The sequence below is a fragment of the Lepidothrix coronata genome, unplaced genomic scaffold, assembly GCF_001604755.1.
Source record: "Lepidothrix coronata isolate B3197 unplaced genomic scaffold, Lepidothrix_coronata-1.0 Scaffold9, whole genome shotgun sequence".
NCBI classification, from domain to species: Eukaryota; Metazoa; Chordata; class Aves; order Passeriformes; family Pipridae; genus Lepidothrix; species Lepidothrix coronata.
In genome coordinates this window covers 1,402,506-1,424,435 of record NW_016690189.1, presented here as the reverse complement: position 1 = coordinate 1,424,435, position 21,930 = coordinate 1,402,506, and the positions used below count along the sequence as shown (strand labels likewise).

The 21,930-nt window shown below is 38.1% G+C and overlaps 1 protein-coding gene across 1 annotated transcript in view; it reads right to left on the bottom strand.

Annotated features, from left to right (window-relative positions):
• The window catches only part of NAV3 (neuron navigator 3), a 253,471-nt gene that overhangs the window by 171,329 nt on the left and 60,212 nt on the right, over positions 1-21,930 (bottom strand). The window contains exons 2-3 of the mRNA XM_017804448.1: positions 10,074-10,191; positions 9,309-9,361 (exon numbers count right to left, since the gene is read on the bottom strand). Coding sequence (XP_017659937.1) covers positions 9,309-9,361; positions 10,074-10,191 — 171 coding nt within the window. The remainder of the gene's footprint in view (positions 1-9,308; positions 9,362-10,073; positions 10,192-21,930) is intronic.

Genomic DNA, 21,930 nt, shown 5'->3' with positions numbered 1-21,930 from the left:
GGCTTAGATGCCTTTCAAAGTGAAAAGATAATTGAGGGTTCAATCAAAACTACACAAGGTACTTTACATGGACGCATGTCCACGTGTGTGCACTACACACCAAAACACAGGCTCACATTGTTTCTCAAGAGTCTTGCATGTTACTGAAGCTGCAGAATTTTCCTTTGTCAGAAGAGGCAGTGGCAATTATGGAGAGGCAGGAAGAAGGATGTGTGAGAGGCCTGGGGACTCCAACTCAGTGTTAAGAAATGTTCTTCTGTGAAAAGTCTACCTCTCTGAGGAAACTCAATGGTTCACAAACATAGAACAATTTTCTAAACAGAACCTTTTCTAAATAACATACAGCACCCAAAATTACAAGTCTAAGCAGAAGTGGGAGTGGTTAAAAATCTTTAAATAGAAGTAAGTCCTCAACTATAAGAGAACTGGCATTTTGCCACAGTTCCAAAATAATCAGACATTTGAAAAAAATCTAGAAAGCTGACAAAATCTCAAAACTACCAGAAAGCCTTGTTTGGATATACTGTAAAATAAAACCACTTCAGATACATTGTTTATTTTCTTGTTCAGCTTAAATATGCATTTCTGCTGTTCAGCTAAACATCATGCACTTTCTTCTCTATTTTTAAATCCATTAAACGTTCTAGACATTCCTAGTATTTATAGCATACTCTCCCTATAGAAGATGATAAAAATACACCATCATGAAGCACACATATTTACAGTAATCTTGCTGCTGCTATCTGGGAAAAATCTGTTAGTGTCTATAACCACAGGTGCTTTCTAAAATGTATGTCATAGTCAATTTTTATGTATGTATTTTAACTGCATATTTGTGTTAAGACTATTCAGTGCATTGCAATTAATGGAGGTTTCAAGGCTATCCATTCATCACCTCTTTGTCTAAGCACGTGTGTCACAAATATATATTTTTTCAATTCCAAAACTTCAGGGAATGTTCACATTACATTTTTGAGGGGGAAAAACCACCAAAAAAACCAACTAAAAATTGAAGAGGATAGAAAACTAATTACAGATGAGGTAAATGGGGAGACCGTCAACTGCATCTCTTCAAACAATAAATACTCAAAATGTATGCCACCTATTAGTCTTCAGGTATACTGCAATATTTCGTCTCTACATATTCTTCCAATACAGTTTAACTCAAGTTTCTGATCAAATGACATTCCTGACAAACATAATTGAGAGATGAGGAGAAGAGATGGGTGAGATGGTCATGTCTCAGTGGTATGAAGGTAATGCATATTCCAGGTACAGATTGAAGGGAGGTGGGTTTCAAGAAATTGCAGGGAGGAGGGGAGAGGTTAGTGGAAGAGGAGAAAGGGGAAGGTGTGAAGGAAAATTGTTGATTTTAGGAAACAAAAAGATTTTTTTAGTGTTTGGCAATCTTGGTCTACAGAAGTAAAATGTGCTTAGCCCTAATTCTAGTCCTAACCAAGCAAACTCAACCATAACCTAATGATTCGATAGATTTCATGGAGACTGTATATGTATTCATCACAGTATATGTACTTTTCATGACATGATTATTTCATTAACATCTAGATGAGTTATTCTCATGTATTCTACACGGTAATAACATAAGGGATTTGTAAGCATAAATAAAAAGGCTAATAAAAATGTATGATTTATACTTTATAAACAATGTACTTCCAGCCTAGTAAAATAGTACTCCGGATGTGTTCCTGTGCTATTTTCTTTTGTGACTTCAGACAGTCAAATGTGAGTGACTCAGGGGAATATGTATCTCGCTGCCTGATGCCAGTGAGTAACTCTGAGCTGTTCTGTGAAGAGAGATTTTTATAAATCTTGTGGTCCTTTTAATGTTCTCTAATGTAATGTTTTGAATGTAAAGAGAACTGCTCATTTCAGTGCAGAATAAAGAGATCTCAAGAAAGTCAAACTAGAATCAAACCATATCAAAAAAGTGATGACTTGATTGCCTTCTCCCGCTCTTCCTTTCCAAGATGATAACATTCTTTTAGGCAGGGTGAATGAAGTGTCCCATTCTTTATTCTCTACTAGATCTAACACTTGCAGCAGTTGTCCATCCTTTCCTCAGCTTCCTCTTTCTCTCACAATAGAAACGTGGTTGGTCTACCACAAGAAGGCAACTGTTACTCTGCTTGTCTGTCCAGATGTCATCCCATCTATATTTTCTCTTTAATTTCTTGAGTTCTTGGAAATTTTAGGGTTTGTTCACAAAAGCAGTTGGAATTCCTCCTCTGCCTGTTATATGCTAAAATGATTTGTCTCTCATCTTACTCAAACTGGTTGTGTTAATAACATTAATTATCTCTTTTCAGCAAAACTTGAAACAAGAATTCCAACCTCTACATCCTTGAGTGTCAACCATCCTTAACATTAAGACCTTTAACCTTATCCTTACAGGAATTTTGTCCTCTTTCATTATTCCCTCCATTCATATAGTCACAATTATTCCCATAACGTATCCTTAGACAGACCTTCATTTTATTTTTTTCTTTTGGGACACACACATCTCTATTTCTGACAGTCTTATTTTCATTCTTTCTCTAGTCTTTATGTCAAGCTAATTTCTTATGCAAACAAAAATAATAAACTTCAATTTCTACACTAATTAAAATGTCACTTCCTGTAATTCCTTCAAATTGCATACCTATTTGTATATTTTCACTGTAGATATATCTACATGTATTGCTTTTAGTCAGAGAATTTTTAAATTTCTGTGGTACAGAGGATTAAAAAAAAAAAAAGCCATGAGCTCCCTGCAAGGCATACACAAGTTTACAAAATGGATTTGCTGATATCTAAAACAAAGAGAGAGATTCCATTCCAGAAGGTCAGCTTCTAAAATTTTGTCCTGCACTCATCCTCTACGATTCAAGAGTCTGAAATATGGGAGAGTTCAATGAGATAGTTGACTTCGACACTCACTGAATGCCAAACAAATTGCAGACTCTGTGAAGCCATCCTGCATACAGTACACTGTACAGTGGATTGCAAGTGTCTGGATGTGCCGAACATGTTCAGGAAAGTCTTCCCTGTAACAGCTAAGGACAGTCACTGGGGAAAGATGTGGGAATGGGGTTAGTTCTCAGGGGAAAGATCAACTCTGAACCTACATAGGAAATGAGAGGATTTGTTTAGAAAGCATCTTCAGAGGGCTAGCTAGGACATGCTCTTGGCTCTGACAGTCTTGGGCATCTGGGTCCTGGCCATCCCAGGAAGGTTTAAAGTTGAATGTAGATCTCCTATACAGTGAGGAAGTTCCGAAAGCATAACTAGTTAAGTAAAAAATTATATGGGTCTACTTGAAAGTACCATCAGAAAATGGGAAATCTGAGTATGTATCATGCTGAGGAGTGTCATTTCCTTCATAGATAAGCATCTGCTTAGATCCTTTCATAATGGAGCTCTATCAAACTTGCCTGCTTTCATCTAGAGCTGCTGGTGTTCCAAGGTAGGAAAGAACAGAATGTGGAAAGAAGTATTGGTTACCAGTGTGGCTCTAATGGATATTTTACCCACAGTCCTGAAAAAAAGAACTGCATGAGACTTTACTCTGCCAAACCACAAGAGCTGGATTCAGAAATGTAGAATTAACAGGTAAGTAAATCCTTGTGAGGAGGGACACCAAAGAACATATAAGCTGTGCATTACTATAACAAAATTTTCCCAGGGAATGGGGAGCATGATATTTCTGCCACTACTTAAAAATTCCAAGGAAGAAATGCAACTGATGGGAGCTTGGTAACATTCAGGCACACCCTCAGCTACACTGTTCTCATAAATTTCTCATCTGGAAAACAATCTGGCTGAAGGTTGCACAAAAGTGTGGACAATATGGGCAGTTATTAAGAGCAATTTGGAGCCCTTTGATCTATATTGTTGTCCAAACTGTGCCTTCATCAGTGGGAACAGAAATCCAAGTGTGGACTTTTAATTAAATCAAATCAGGGTCTGCTCCAAAAGGTAACAGGTCTCCAAGATAAGAGGGTCTTTTACTTGACCCAAGGAAGCACCTAAGAGAAAGTTCCCATTGTAGCAGGAACATAACTACTCATCTCCAGTGTGACCAGGTCCTTCGTAATGCACCTGGCAAAGGGAGACACTTGCAGAGCAGAGGGGAATTTTAAGATGATGCTGGAAATTCCTATACTAAGTGTACACAAGAAGGCAAAAGATATGGCATTCCATTTGTACTGCTGAGAAGGTGATAGAATGAAAAATAAATCATGCTTACCAGCTGTATCATGGCTGCACATTGTGTTTACAAAAGGAAAAGGTGTTTTGATGTTTTACATTGAAAACTTCTCTGGTAAATAAAAATAAGTTTGTATATTCCTGATGTAGGCATGCCAAAGAACCAATGATCTCAATTCCTTAATCTAGAATACAGGTGTAGTGTCACCGGAAGGAAAATCTAATTTCTTTCTCTGTTTCAGATAGAAATACCGTTATTGAAATTAAAATCGTATTTTAACTAGTTGCTAATGCAAGTAAAACTCTTTTTCTTCCCCCATTCATTTCCAAGTAAAACTCTTTTTCTTCCCCCATTCATTTCTATACGATCCTTTACCTAATATCTGAGCATATTTTTCAAGTCAGCTCTCCCCCAAACATCCACGCATAAGCTGTGACTATGTCTTGCAGGTTCTTTCCATGTAACAAAGGTAAAATATGAGCTCTCCTACCTAAAAACACAAGAAACCTCTCTCAGAAGTTCAAATTTTAACTACTACCATTGTCTTTTCTGATTTTACTTAGATCACTTTCATAGATATTATGCTGTGAACCTGACGTCCTTTTAGAAAAGTACTTTTATTTTTTACCCTCTTAAGGCTACTCCATTTTCAGATCCTAGATACCCCTTACCTACCACAGAGGACAGGAAAATCTGTTTTTTACTCTGTCCAACTCATATTGTGAGAAGCCAGTCAGTTGACTACATTTTTAAACAGAAATTTGTATCAGCTGACTGTTTTCTCAGGCCTTTTCCACTCTCTCATGCAAACAGCACCTTTCCCAAAACAGACTTAACTAGATTTCAGGCTATTCGCTTTATTTATGAAAATTAAGCATGCAAGCATGTTTCATGGAAATGATACTACTCTTTTCCACTCATTTAAACATATCAAACCTGAACAGATGACAAAATTATAGTCTGTTATTCCCTCATATTTTCACAAGGCTCTTAAAGCAGCCAGTTGTGAAATCTGTGAAGAACCACAGATAGCCATAAGGTGACAGTCTGAATTTAAACAAAAGGGGGTAATACAGATGTCAGAGGGGGTCATACAGGTGTCACTTCAGGAAGAAGGTGGCCTGCATATTAAAAGAGCTGGGATTAGTTTTCAAAACACAGATTGAATTCCCAGTTTCCCAAGGGACCATATTTCTACACTTAGCCAACTTTCTGTATATATATCAATGTGTCACACTTATGTAGAAGGTTCACCTGGAGCTGCTCCAAAGCACAGAAAGTACATCTTGAATCCAAACAGCCTATCTCACCAACAACTGCACTAGCAAACCCAGAAGATTCTTAGAGAGTTCAACGCTGTGCAGGTAGGAAGAGCTCTCATGTGGGCCCACTTGACAGTGAACATAGGGATGATATTTTCAGGCTTCCCAGTCCTCAAAGAGCTACACATAACCATAACCCACACATTTTCACATGTAATTCATGGGTGTTAGTAGAACCCTCAATGCTTACTTTATACAGAATTATGCTGTTTTTCACAAACAATTTTTAGATACAGAATGCCAATGCTGATCTTCTCATCCTTGGATACTGGCGTTGTTGGACGCTGGGGGATGCTACTCAACAGTGTCTGCTCAGCACATGCCTGTCAGAGGAAGTCTGAAGGGCACATACACTTTGTGGCACACTTAGCAGTTCTAGTTTCCACCTATTTATCCTGTCCACAGGCTGACTCTGCTAAGAAGAGATCTGCATGCACCTCATCCCCTTGCAACCTTGCCCTTCTCCAGAGAGAAACTCGTCCATATAAGCAGAGATGGAGCCACTGGGGGCTTCTATGGGACTACAGGAGCACTACAAAGCACATCTAACACATTAAGCAATGTCTACCAGTATATACATAGTAATGTTATCCTACTTCAGTTTTAGGCTTCACCCACTTCTTTAACTGTCATAGTTAAAGAAGTGGTAGCTTATGTGATAGCTCTCTATCACATAAAAAGCTCCCTGGTTAAGTAGAGACTAATTCACTTCCTCTTGCTAAAGTACACAACTTTTCTTCAGTCTCATAGAATAGAGCAAGATTTCTGGCATTCTTCTGCCTTTTTTCTAAAACTTCTGAGATTCGAATATGAAATAATTTATCCCTCACTACATCTCAAGTTCTCAGATTCTGTGTGGAACATAAAACAGGTGAGCATAATGACAGACATGAGAATCATGATAAAGCTAACTATGCAGAAACTGAATGCTGCTGGGCTTCACAGGTTTTTAGTTTTTATGAACTTGGACCTATTGAGCCAACTCAATTTGTCTGCAAGTATTTTGTATATCACTGCCAAAATGAGCATAGAGTGCAAGACATTGGAATAGATCTAACTAAAGGAAAACTAAACTCTAAGCATTTTATACACATTTAAATTAAACATTAAAATATGTTTACAAATTAAGGTAACAGCTGAATTGAGATGCCTTAAAAATCACTTCAAAGATGATGCCATTGACAAGAGGAAAACAAAATGGTGAGTGGAATAGAACTTGGGAATACGAGTAGTGATTAATTATGAATTGATATCAATATCATCCAGACAGAACATCAAGTATTTCCAGCAGCAGACAATCCATGACAGTGCCCTCTAGCTTTTTTAAGCTAATAAACTGTCTTACACATAACCTCCTGAAAAGGGTATCAAATGGCAGATGAATAGAGAAAACATTTCTTCTTAATTGCAAGTTATGAAAGCAAGGATTATGAAAAGATTTGCAAGAAGAGGGTGGTGGGATTCTCAGTTTTATCAACTAAAAATATTAAAATGAAAGTGGTGAATGAATGGTTAACAAATATACCACAGGAATATTTTAACTGTTGCTGATTTGAGGGCTGATATTCTGGCAAATCCTGACAGGACATATTGCTACATACTGGTGCATCTCAAACATGCAAACTAACTTTGATCACTGTTACATTTTTTTGTGCGTATTACAAACACATAAGAGTCCACTGCTACAAGAAGAGAACTGCCCTACCACTGAGTGGGCTGACAAAACTCAGCACTGTTAAGGGAAATTACCTGAAAATCTGGCTAAATTGTGCCATTGCCTAGGTTAGATAACTGCACAGCCCAAAGGCAACAAATGGAGGGCAGACTCAGAAACTTGGGGTTTCTGAGATGCACTGAGGAAAAACTAACAAGCTTGAACTACTTTAACTTCAGTACATTTTAAATTTCCTAGCTCGGTTGAGAAATCAGCATGTCAAAAAGCAGGAAAATAACCTAATCAGTCTGCAGAGATAAAAAAATGCAGTAAAGAGATGGAGTCAAAGAAGGATAAATAAATATATTACTATTAAGTTAAAGTGGCTAAATGGGACACTTTAGGCTCTGCAGAAACACTGGTGTATGACTACGTACAGGAGTTTTTGAAGCACCTGTTTTGAAGCTCAGAGCACCTAGGAATATTCTTTGGTCTGGCTGAGCTGAGAGATAGGCTTATGGGAGGAAGAAGATGGACACAAAGGGATTCACACAGGTACTGCTGTGGCATGGGCATTCATTGACCCTGTTTCTCCCGTAGCAGCAGCAGCAGAGCTAGAGATGAAATCCAGAATCCCTATGCCACATCAAAATGCAACTATCAACAAGGAACGTACACCAGTGTTGTTGCTTTGGAGATGCAGATGTTGCTAGAGTGAATACTTCTCTGCAGCTCGTCTGTCTCTCATGGAAATGAAGCTCGATAGACATCAGATTGGTGAGTCCCTAAGCAATCCTAAATGGCCACAAACCAGTCACATAACCTTGGAAAATCCTATCACTTTTCTGTGCTTTTGTCTCCTCTTGTTTATCTTGCCTGACTGGAATGGCAAGTTTTAACATGATTAAAGTAGAGACTGATTATCTCTTGATTTGTGTGTGTAATACTAGAGTTCCATGCTGGAGTTCCCAACATTTTCAGTCAGGGTCACTAGGTTCTAGTTTAATGTGATTAATTAAAATAATAACTATTATTACGGAAATTGCACATATTCTTTCTATGGACAGTTCAAAAAGCCTGAAAGTCAGAGAAAAAGCTTAATCTAAACCTGGACATTTTCTGAACAGTAAGAACCGAAAGATCCCATTATTCAGTTCACTGGTACTAAAAAATTTTCCCCTTACCTCCTGAAGCTTTGCAGAAAAAGCTGCAAACACCTTTCCCCTTTAAAAATGCACTGAACAAATGCACTTCTTTTTTCTATTCAACTCCCATTTTTAAGCCCAGTTTCAGCAGTTTGCTATTACGCAAGCTCATTCAAATCATACTCAAAAATCTTTGCCAGCTAAACAACCATGCACCTTATTTATGTATTATTTGAATGGTAACAGAAAGGCAAACACCTCAGCATGGGGGAACATGACTAGAACTGCAAATGATTCAGCAAATGCATGGTGATGTTACTGAGGCTCAGACTTTGTTCCTGCTGGTTATACAGCCTTCTCAGCTGGTTTTATCTTATTAAATGTAGTTGACTTGCCATAAACACAGTAAAAGATTAATAAGACTCCATATGAATCATAGTCACTAAATGCTTCTTGTCTGAGAGTATTAAAAAAGTCTTTAGGCAGCTGCCAGCTATAGCTCAGAGAGCCATATGACTAAAGTGCTATTTCTGAAAGTCTGGAGTCAGTGCATCTAACTGGACTTCACAGTAGACAATCCAAAAAGCTATTTATATTTAAAAACAATTTGGCAAGTCTTGTTCATCAAATCAGTTTTCCAGACACAAAGACTCCACTTAATTTGTTCTTGGACTTACCGCCCTTAAAAATTAAGTTAAATGAAATTATTTGGATCATTAGAACAGGTCTGCTAAGGTAGTTCTGGATTAATTAGAACTGATGAAGTTTTGCTGCCAGGTTATCTCAAGGTCCAAAGTTAGTGAGCACAGAAATGAAGTGACAAACACTAAACAAGCATGGAAAAAAGTATCAGGAACACTATATGAAATTTAAGACTTTATGGTAAACAGAATATTCATAGTATAAATAAATCACTATTAAGAAGCATATTAGGAAAGTGCAGTGGTGCCAACACAAACTAAAAATAATTTTATTCTTACCATTTGAGAGTGGCTCCGGGGACAGCCATTGATATCTTCAACCTTTTCATTTGCTAAACAAAAACAGTGAGAAGAAAAGCAGAAGTAAACAATGAGATAAAACTTTCCTTTCCACTCCCCTCCCCGGTCAAAAAAAACCCAACCAAAAACCAAAAAACTTAAAACTTAAAAAATCAAAACAGAAAAAACCCCCAGAACAGCAGAAAAGACACAGCAATAAAGTGCAGAGGGTTTTGTTGACACAGAGCCCCTTTCTAAGTAAAGCTCAGTCATACAGTAACAATACTCTTGTTAGCAGCAGTTGCTTCCACATGCCAAATCATGCAAAGGGGGAAGTGTGAAGGAGGTCGCTGCTAATTCTTCAGCCCCTGCAAAATAACTGCTGACATGAAATCTTCCACAATTGTCTTTGCAGGGTCAGGATACAGTTTCAAGGCATCCCAGAAAGTATGAGCCACTCCAACTAACAAAATGCACACATGGGAGACATATGGTTTAATGGAGCATTCATTTCTGACAATTCAAAGTGTGTAAGATACAGTTCTGGCCATTTAAAGTATGGTTAAACAGCAACTTCCAAACATGCTCACAGAAACATATTTTTTAATTAAGACATGGATGAACTACACAAATATCAGAGACATATGGACCCAGTCAAATTGTATTATTCAGGGTTCATCTTATTATTAAATATGTTCCATTTGAATTATATATTCCCCCATGCAAGGAGTCAGCTTGCAGTGCTTCCCTCAGCCCTGGTCTTACCGATGATCTGGATGATTTCTGCTAGCAGAACTCCATCTGCAATGTCCTGTTGCAAATCCTTGATCAACCGCTTGTGGCCAGATTTTGCTAGGTAGTGGTTAGCCCAGTCAGTGTAAATCTGCAGAGCAGAGGGGGAGGGCAAGGGGAAGAAGGGGAAGAAGGGAAAGAGAGGAAAGAAGACAATAAAAAGTTTTAAAACAAATGTTGGCTTGCACACCAGAACTATTTTGGATCACATTCCCATTTAAGAAGTCAGCACCAAAGGAAACAATTTTAATGTGCTTTTTCTGCCCTTTTTTTAAAAAAAAAAAACTGCCATGCCCCTCCCCCTGCTATCCTCTGTTTTATTTTAACTTCAAATGATTCAGGCTGTTTCATGAGGCTTCAAACTTGCTGTGACCAAGCAAAATTCCCCTTATGAGTGTAAAGGAAACTCCTGTTGTAAATCAATCACATCTATTGCAATTCCACCTCCCACATTTCTACCTCTACGCATGCCCCACCAACAATTTTCATGCTCTGGGGCTGCCTAAGAGAAAGTGATAGCAGAGAAATGTGCCTATGTTTGGGCAAGGATTCATGAGGTTGTCACTGGCGTTCCTGCACCTGGGGATGCCTCTGTAACACTTTCTGCAGTAATCACTGTGCCCCACTGCGCAGGGACAGGTTGTTGTACTTAGCAACAGGCAGCACAAAAATGGCAGTTATCAACAAAAGGTCGAAAAGGACCAGCTGAACATCTTCCTCCAAACTAAGTAAGGAGAGAAGAGGTGAAGAAAGAGTTTGAAGGCATTTTATAAGGCATGTATGTACACAGAGCATTTGGCAACACCTACAGCATGCACACAAGCAGAACCAGGTTCACTTAGGGTGAGATAAGAGGCACAGACATTTTCACCTCTACACTGAAGGAATAGTGCACTCCAAGAGGTGCTCACACTATCCTGGGGTGTCCCAGCATACAGAGGGAGCTCAGACTAGTGGAGATTGGCTGGAGGTATCACACAAATGGAGGGTACCAGTGGCCCTTGGCAGCCAGCCCTGGCTCCCTTTTGCAGGGTGTTTGTGACCTCTCTCCTCACTCTAGAAAACAGGACTTGTACAGAACCTTTGACTACCATGGGATGTTGCCACTGAGAGGAAGCATATATGTATGCCAGTACCATTGTGTGAGTAAATATAACAACTAAGGGTCTTTCTCTGCTGAGAATACTGTTTGAAAATGTTGAAACTGCACCTCTTTCATTAAAAAAAAAAAAAAAAAAAGAGCTTACTTTATAAACATCCTTTTATTTAACCTCATAGATCCTTGGGAGGAAGGTGTCAGAAACCCATTCTATGAACAGAAAAACAGAGGCCAAAGCCATTAACTACTTGCTTATTTTACCTAGGAAATCTGCAGTAGAGTAAGGGTGGGAAAATGGATGCAATTCCCAGAGTCTTACCCAGAGGACCATCATCCACTTTTCACCCCTCAAAAGTATAACCACCTAGTCCATGTTCCCCTGCTAAGGACTCCTTTGCTACGTGAGAACCTTTGTCACAGATTTTCTCCCTCTTTCTTAAAAGAGAGAAAATTTTAACTTGTTTGGCCTATCTGATTTCTTCCCCTATTCCTGCAGATGGATCACTGGCTGATTTGCCACAGCTTTGACAGCTTTAGAACTTTAGATAATTCCACAGAATTAAACTGTGGAAGTGGATTCAGCTCCCCCATAGCCAAAGGATGCTGCTATTCAGTGGGGTCCTTAATTTCCCTGATGCACCCAGAAGTCCACTTCAGTCACCTGATTGATATTCTTTTTTCCCTATTACAAGGGAGTGACATAAAAGGCTCCATTAAAATGTTTTATTAAAGCCAACTGTAGCTGCAAAAGTGTTTCTTCAACTATATAACCATATATAATGAATTCTAATGTGGGGTCTCTAAAGATTGTAAAAACACATATTTAGTACAATATGAAATCATGATGATAAAGATGCATACCACACCCATAGCATCATATATTCCCTACTACTGGTATTTCAGCTTCAGTCATTCTATTAAAGTAATGTCTCAAAAATACTCTCTGAGCTATTACTATAAGCAGAACTATTTTCTGTATTCCAATGAAACTGATCCACTGGAACATACAGATTTTAATTCCACTAGTATTATTTTAGGTTAGTTTCACATTACGAATAAAAATACTTTAGTAGGCATTTCCTTTTTCATTTGTCACACCCTCAGATAATTGGGTGTATCAGTCCTAATTCTGACTACAATTTGAACTATCCTCTCACTAAGCAGACAAGGAAATTTCATTGTAGCAGCTGCTATGCCAGTGTCTACTATTCAAAGAATGGGCTTCACTGAACCATCCATCCCCTTTGCAATTTTCTTTTCCCATTAATTTAAAAGTGATAAGCATAAAGAATGCAAACAGTGATTTTTAAGCAAAGGTTGATAATCCACATAATACAAAAATTTTTCTGATGGTCAGCATTTTGATAGTCATCCAATGGTAGAAAAACAGTACTGGGTGGAGGCAGTGTTAAAAGAGTAGTTTTTTCACTTCAGAAGTATTATTAAAAAAATAATCAAAAAGGTAAATAGTTGTTGATGGAGACAATACAGCAAACCAACACCCAGCTGGCAGTGGAATATCACGTGTTAATTCCTCTCTTTCTGTAGGGAGTACCACTTGCTTCTCTTTCCCCTCCCCCCTTCCCCATAGGATGCCCTTCTCATTAATCTCATATTTCTGGGAACCCAGCTGCTCAGGAATTAGTTGTAAAAAATGAAAAGCATGTAGATAGACACATGAAATTATAAAAATGTACACATCCACTGTAATCTGTTTACACTAAATTTTTTGATGCAAGTATAATGAGAAATAGAGAATCCCTCTTTAAATGTAATTATGCACCTCATAAAATTTAACTCTCTGGGAAAACATAAAGCTCCAGTGTGCATTGTCATTGACAATACTCACACAGAACAGAAGATAAAGAATCAGTGACTTCATGCAGCAGTCTGCTTTTTACAGGTGCTCCCCTTCCACTGGATGCTGAGCAGCTCTAAGGAGGAGCTGTGCATGCTACCCCTCTTTTCAGAACCAGCAGTAGATCATGCCATCTTGCATTAATTGTGCAGCAATATTTCCCCAAAAACCTCTTATCTTCAATTTTTCTATGCTAAGGCTGTTTCAGAGAGGAACACAGACATGAGTGTTAGTTGTTGCGGCACCTCCTGTCCACTTTGGCACTCCAGTAACCCTGCCCTACAGCCGCACACTGGGCCGGGCTGCTGATTCACTCACTTCCTACGCAAGCTTCCTCTCCTACCACTCTGCTTTACAGGCACATCTGACACAGGAGTATTCCACTCCAATGCTAAGCTCTTACTGCTGACAATATACGAGATAGCTGCTGTTATCTGTGACATGAAGGATCAGTCTCAGCAACACGATAACAGAACAAACCTGATCCTGTGTTCGGATCCCAGCCCCATCCCAGCACCGGTGATTTAACAGCTTGCAACATGAAACAGAATTCAGCTGGGTAATCCGAGATCGAGCACAGCCTGCTCATGTTAACAATGGTTTCCCCCAGCATTCCTCAACTGCTCGTCATACCAACCTTCAACAGAGTAGAGGAAATGAACTCTGATACCCAAATATAGTTAGGAACTTCACCTCGATACTTTACATGTAGCTACAAGGAGCACAGTAGAGCTGCTTGGCAGGACCTGTAATGAAGCAATACACTTCATAATGCAGTAGCTTAATGAAGTGATCTCACAGGTTACTGCCTTTCTTAGAAAATGCTTTAATCATAAGCCATGTAATTATACATCAGGCAGTGCTATAATGCATCCTCTTTAAAACTAAAACAGAAATGCTACCACCCACAATCAATGCCAAGTGGGAAATGTCAGGTGGGTTTCAGAAGTGCAGGCAGCCTATTGCAATAATAACACATGACACTTTGTCAATATCTTCCACTAAATCAGCTCAACATGCTTTCCAGGCATAAATGAGATCACCTCTTCTATTTATTATTTCTGTAGACATGGGGAAACTGAGGCATAAAGGCTGCTTTTTGATGTGGCTCACTCAAGGGCAAACAGAGATGGGAATACAACCCAGATATTCTGAGTTAAAATCTTTTCTTCTGTAAGCTTTTCTGTCAGGTAATTTTATAAAAAGGCTTGGTGGGAAAATGCATATTCCAAGAATCAGGACCCTTCCAGATATTTTTGTTTGTTTACTGTGGAATATGGAGCCTCAGCTCTGAAAATGATCTCCTGTTGCTATCGAGAAGATGGCTTTCCATTCTTAGAGTATGCCTGTGTCACTCACTCATGTACCAATGCTGCTACTTAGGGAGAACACCAGTTGCTGCCAAGTGAGTTATACTAAGACCTTATGACAGATTTCCATGCCATTTAGGAGCATAGGTTATATTTGAAAAATATTAAAATATTTGTCCACTATATGAAAAAGTGTCCTTCCTAGTATCCAGTTCTCATCACATGTCCTTTAAAATACTCTGTAGGAGATGACTGAATCCTCATTTATTAGCAAGGAAGAATTGAAATGCTGTCCACCAGCACTCACACTCGTGCTCTCTTCTGTGCACAATGTCACCTTATTACCTTTGGAGGTTGGGAGGTGTTTTAAGAACTCCATTTCCCAAAAAGAATCTGTAGGCAACAGCAAGGTTCCCACAGATTTTTCTTTACTCTTCATCTTGTGGCAAACAAGTGTTGGAGAAATGGAAGAAAAAACTATATATTACCAAAGAAAACAAATGTTGCTAGCAGTATACCAGGGTTACAATATTTCACATCAATACACAATACTACTTTTTGGCATAGCAGGAGTTTGTCTTTTATCCTATGTTTGGATTATATGAATACATTTCACAATTCCTTTTTTTTTCCTTACAAAAAAAAAAGAAATAAAAGAAAATGGAACTATTAAATAAGCCCAAGACTAGAATTTTAACAGTCAGCCAAAGTGGAAATATGGCATAGTTAACCCAATAAAAGTGCTACATGACTTTCTAGTGTACTGTATTTACTCTGCATAAAATGTTGCCATTGGAGACAACTGATAGTTGATAGCAGTTAGAGCTTTTCACCCATAGACACCTGTTCAAATTGTGCTTGAAGAAAAAGCGATTGATGAGTTGTTTCTGTTGCTCTCTAGTATGCTACAAAATGGCCTGCAAAGGTTGCATATCTAATTCCTACAAGGTTTTCCAGTGTTTGGCCTACCCTGGATGCTTAATACCCAATAGAGCCTACATAACAGTCCCAGAGTCCCTGATGAACAGGATTTGCCAAAGGAGAGGGCATGACCACAACTCTATTTCAACATAGCTATTCTTGGCTAATAAATTGTGGGTAGCAAAGCACATGTTGGAGTGTCCCTGAAGCTGTTTGTACTTATAAAGAGCTGGGCAACACATTGAGTAGTGTTAGAATAGGGTGAGAAAATCAGATTGCAATGAGATGCCTTTCTCCTTCCTACTGCCTATACATTAAGGAAAACTCAAATGGAAGGCAGGATCTGACCTTTTAAATATTTTCTTATTGAAGGTTATGCTGCTGGGATGCAAAAGAATAATTTATTAGCTTCAGTCCTCCACTTAGCAAGGAAAAAGGCTATCCTGGAAAACAATGGTTCACATTTAAACTGCCATAAGAGACAGATCAAGCATTCAATTTATGTCTTGATTTAATCGACTATAGAAAACACACTGCAACTCATTTGCTATGAAGTAAAGCTAGGGTCTGGGGGGTGGCACTTTCCATAACATTAAGCAAATTACACAAGAAAGAAAAATATTTACACAATTAAAAATATATAGCCAGAAAATGAAACTGGAATGACTTAATTTATAGGCAAGATGGAAGCTAATGCACTTCATTTAACAAAATGAAATAAGTATTAAATGACATTCCACAAACCCTGTTTCTGAATCCCACTGAGCAAATGAGAACAATTATGAGTTAAGGAATAGAAACCACTTAGAGGGATACATGCCAATTAACCAAAATGTCAGAATCCCTGTAGTACAATTCTATTTTGTAAATAGCAGCATGTATCCATCAACACTACTCAGTAATTTACAGATAAAAACACAATTAAACAATACTCCACTAATCCCAGCTAAGAAAATTAGTAGAAACAATACTCTTCAGCAGTCACTGGCAAGCTTTAGATGACTTACTGAACTTTAAGGCGGCTGTTTTATATTTCCAAGTTTCACTTACAGCTTGTGATCTAATCACTGAAGAAACAGTACTGACTTACTGTGTTCCTTTTCCACTCATTTATTCCCAAATCCCAATTCAGAATTAATTGAACACGTGTATTTGAGGCCAATATTCACCAATGGCATAGGGTCAAGACTTTTGATGCTTCTGTGCCAGATGAAAGGTAACAGTATGAGTTTCTTTGAGTGTATATTTGTGTGTATTTGCATGTAAAGTTAGCTGAGTAATTTGTATATTGCCCAGCTAAAAATCCAACTCTTTATAGAATAAAATAACTTGTTCACCCTTTGTTAAGAATCATACCGATTTGCTTTACAGTTTAATCATATAATTTTATTGGCTTCCTACACCTACTCTTCAGTCCTGTGCAATGGCAATAAAATACCACAGGAAGGAGCCAGATATTCATCCTTCAGCTTCAGGGACCCCAACCAGACAGCTGCTTCTCTTCAGGCTTGTGCTGCAGGGAAGCAATACTTTTCAAAAGAGCAATACCATCACGGTTATCAACATTGTCCTTGAGCTTCCTGAATTATCAGGAGACAATACTAAGTACCACCCACACAAAGTGATCCCCCAAAGGAGTCAACCTTGACACTCTCTGTTATAAATACTCCATATATTTGTCTGTACAACTTTGGAACTATTTCTTAGATATACTTTTTTTTGTATCTTTAAAGTATATTTCAGCACCCATTTGGTGAAAGTACAATAAAATACGGGAGCTATTATTCAATGTAGTTTTTATGTAAAACTTGATTAAAACTAATATCTTAGTTAATTTTATTAGAGTGAGGAAGACCAGGATGCCCTGGGGGGCCTAAGTGTTACAACTAGAGACACCACTCAGAAGGTATCCTACCATTTTAGTTCAGATAAAGAACGCGATTCTTAATGTGATCCTACCACTTGGGCTCTATCAAAGATCCTCTTCATGTAAAAAGAAACAGAGAGATGTGCTTCAAGAACATGAATGCACTCCATTCACTAACCAGAATTTAGTCCATGTAACAAACTAAGTAATTCTCCATCCCCAAAATGTGTACCTTAGATGCTGGCTCCTAAGTACCAAACTTGAGTTTTCCTACAGAGCAACCCTTCCTGCTAATGTTGGCATAAATGTGTCCCAGAAGTGAGGGGGCAAGGAGTATGTGATAATAAGAGCTGATGACTGTCCTGTGTGGTGAGACACACAGAGATGCTTCTGTAAGATGATGTGATGCTATAGTAATGACAGATATAAGAGGAGCACATGCTTTGTCTTGATAGTAGTGATGTGTGAAGAAAGTAATTTTATTAAAAGCACAATACCAGAATTCTCTAACACAATTAAATGAACTGAAATATATGAAAATCCCTCTATCTCCTGTAGGTGCACCCACACTTGAACATCATCCAAGCCTGCCCAAAGCTTGAAGCATGGCTCTCTGTGATAGTTCCTGACTAAACAGAACTCCTGCAGAAGAAACAGCTGATTTAGGAAGGAGCACCTTTTACTATCCAAAGGAAGAAGGATAAAAAGAAAGCCATGTTTTTATTTGTCTGGGCATCCAGGATAGCAATGGTGACACTCCATACCAGAGGCCCCACTCTATTCCCTTGAATGAAACTTCCTATGCTTTAAACTTGTATGAATTCTACTCCTAATAAATGTCTTATCACTTCCAGGATAAGTTTCATGATCAGTGAGTCTCCTTCACTGTTCACTTGAATGAAGAAACCCACAGTAAGCAGAGTTAAATTTTCTACAAAGGGAAAAATGAACTGAATTTGCACAGGTTTCCTTTGCAGTTCACCAATATCACAGCAACACAGATGAATGGAGAAAAGACTTCTACAATCTCAGACCTGACTACAAAGTATGAAGTAATTCGGAGAACAAAAGCATCATTACTTTGTTGATTTATTTTTGTTCACAAGTAAAAAGCCACTCTTGGTATCAAACAGACCATTCCTGGACTGAGTCAACACCTGCCTTTGTAAATCAGCAATGGGGCTCCTTACATGGAGCTGAGACACTGTGACACTACTCCAGATTTTCCATCAAAGCTCATTTTTAGGATTTATAACAGGGAGATTCTTTCCACACTGCAATTTGGCATTAAAGAACTTGGCCTGGGGATCAAAATAACCCTCTTCGCCAGCACTTCTTTTTAAGTGTGGAAAGGCAAATTTCTGATATATAAAGATGCAAAAATATTAAGACATACATTTCTTCTTTTCTTGTGAGAAAACAGTAGCAAATAAGACTGCAAGACTGCAACTAACTTTAAATATAAAGTCTTCAGGAATTTTTGAGGCTTAGAGACTAATTTGAATTGTCTGTTTTCTTCTCATGTGGGAGAATAGCTCTGAAAATCAAACTAACCAAAATACACTGTTTGCTTTCTGAGCTACATATTTTATAACAAGACATTTTAACTCTAGCTTAATTTTTCTCTGGGCTTTGATGTTTAAAAGTTGTTTGTCACAAACTATGATTTTAATAGTGATAAATGTCTTGCACACATTCAGCACACCACTGAGGTGCTAAAGGTCACACAAAATTATTAAGTAAATAGGTTAATGATTTCAAGTGTAAGTAATCTGAGCCTTTTCTCACTGTTATTAATCTGTTAAAACAGGTCTTCTTGGTGAATGTGAGTATAGTAATGGTCATGTGTGTGCAACCATTTTGCCTTTTGCTACCGGGCTGAAGCTTAGGAAAATTAAATTATGCTTACACAGATGACAGCCTACACATATACTTCTTCAGATCAAGAAATGTAAAACAGTGTTTCAGGACTTGGAAGACTAAGGACACAGCTCAGTACAACAGGAATACCACTTCAGGACATTTCCTTTTTTCCTTTGATCACCATTGAAAGCACTGCCCATAATAAGGACCTGCCCATTCTGATTATAATAATTCTTAAATTTACAATCATCCAGCACAACAAATTTTATGCATGAAGTAAGTTTTGTCAGTCAATATTCTTAAACAACAAAGAGAAGGTAATAATCTTATCATAGCTTTGACAATAGAAAACTTTTCATCCCAAATGAGATTCACTATTATAATCTCTCTCATTTCTTAATGAAAGATGTGTCTCACATACATCTTCTGTAACACAACCGAATTTAGAAGGATCTTACAATGGAAAGAAAAAGGTTCTAGATTCCTACTAAAAATGTTCTAAACACCCTTCCTTTCTATTATAAAAGGTGCCTAAACACCTCTAGTGAAGGCTTTGGCTGCACTTCACATGAGAAGAGGTAGTGTCTCAAGGAGGGAGGTCCTTTTGACCTGGGGAGTCTCCTTCACTGTTCGATGTCCCATGCAAACCTTCCAACAGATATCCAAACTTTTGGTTCTTCTACACACTTCTTTAGGACTACAGCACCCCCCAAAATAATACATGAATAATCACATGAATATGTGATTCATGACTCAAAATTTTTTCAGCCATGATTTACCTCTGAAAAAAATGAAAACCCATTCTTTTATGACACAAAACAGTGCTTTTGTGTTTGAGGTCTGTTCTCTGGGTCCTCACAACTGGCTGTACACAGGGCACCCACTGCCCTCTTCCTCAAGGGACTGCTCTCCACACCCCACAAGTCTTCACTCACCGTCCTATGCTTCCTTTTAAAATACACATTCTGGTGATACACTGTCTCTTGGATAACAGACTAGAAATGAAGGATAAGGATTGACTAACTCGCTTGAAAGGGTCACTGCCTTTAAATTTAGTTAAATCCATATCTTCTGCCTCCCACAGAATCACCCCTTGGGACTAAAGGCTTCTGTAAAGGATTAGGAAGGAGATACTCTCATTGCAGCCACACCACTACACAGAAAATAATTCAAGATTTGGGAAGTTGTGAGCAGGAAGCAGATGAGGAAGAAAGAAAGTCACTGAAAACACAAATAACTTTGCTGGCTAGAGATTATAGCATTCATTTTGGACAGAGGTGGTTGTTGTCCAGCCTTTTCTTCCAAGAGCCTTTCTGTGTTTTGTCCCACTAATGTAAGAAATAGAAATGATCCAGTAAAAGGAGCATCATATCTCCTCTCAAATGAATCGCTAATCCAGTCACCTACCACCTTGTGTCCCATCTCATGTAAGGCTCAGTTGTTTTCTTGGACTGTGGTGCTGCACAGCACTAATGACACCACTAGCTCCTCAGGTAGCACTGAGAAGGCTGGCACTCCAAGACAGCCCACACAGCTGTTTAATCGCTCAGAGGCGTGTGGAGTATTATTTTGGGGAATTCCCTACTTTTTTAGAACAAGAAAAACTGGTTTTTTCCAACCTTTCTCATTAACCTTCTAACTCCCTGATAAACTAGGAATAAAGATAACTTGTTAGCGCTTTTTTTTTATTTTTTTTTTAACAGGAAATATTTATTGCTGGTGAATAATGAATATTTCATTCTTAAACACTGGGTTGTTTGGCTGTTTTTTTTTCCAGCTCTAATTTCTTCTTATAGTAGGCAGGTGCTTATTTCACCTGCCCTTTAAATAAACCTGGCTGCTATGATGCTTGAGTCTGTGAAGCCAATGCAGCTTCTGAGCATTCTCAGAAGTACGATTTCATGTCTGTACAAATCCTTAATGCAAAAAACTGGAATGGCTATGGATGGAATACAAGTGCTGCCAAAATAGACAGCTGCTGAGTGGGAGTTCTGAGGATGAGAATGATGGATATAGGCACCTAAAATGCAAGTGAGGTAGGTCATAGAAACATAATTTCTTCAGGGGAGGAAGGAAGGTCATATTTCAGGAATTACTGTACAAAGGATATCCTTTGTTAAAAATCCAACCATTTCCTACATTATTTAGTGCATAACATAAGTATGGAATAGAAGAGTCCTTAAAACAAGTTTTTCCTTAAATTCTTTAAATTTAATGTTGTTCCTAAAGGCTTCTGACAACAGAGTATTGCCTTTTTTTAATGATACTAACTGAATGTAATTTTGATATAAATGTATAGAGAAATGCTTTGGAGGAACTTCCTGAAAACATAAAGAACCCTAATGCATTTTTAATATTTTATTTTAAAGAATTTATGCATTTGGGAACTTCAAGTTGTAGTGGAAAGTGAAGTTTGAAATTTTATGAAACTGATGTACCTCTAGAGTTGTGTAGTTCCACAGAAACGCTTCTCAAACATTGCACCAGATGGCTTTGTTCTTACCTTCTCTGGGCAGCTTCATGTTACTTCACTATCAGGAATAAAATTCCATACTTCATCAATGCTTCATTTTATGTTACTGTCATTATCTTATTACAGGTTATAATGGTATTGGCATTATCTGCCTAATAATTATTCCTGAGTCCAAGCAGTAAAACTCTTTTAAGCTCTGATCTATAGTCTGCTGAACCACTTAAGTTTCATCTGTGTCTCTTAGTCTGAAAAAGATATTCCACACATTAAAGGAGAATGAAAGTGGGCAAATGGCTTCTCTAGTCTGTGGTTTTGTAGTAAAACAATCCCAACTCAGCTGGATAGATTAAATGCATTTCTCCAAAATATTATGTACCCCCTTATTGTGTAAATGAATGTACTGCATTCCTTCAACTTCAAATCCGCAGAAGCATTCTCT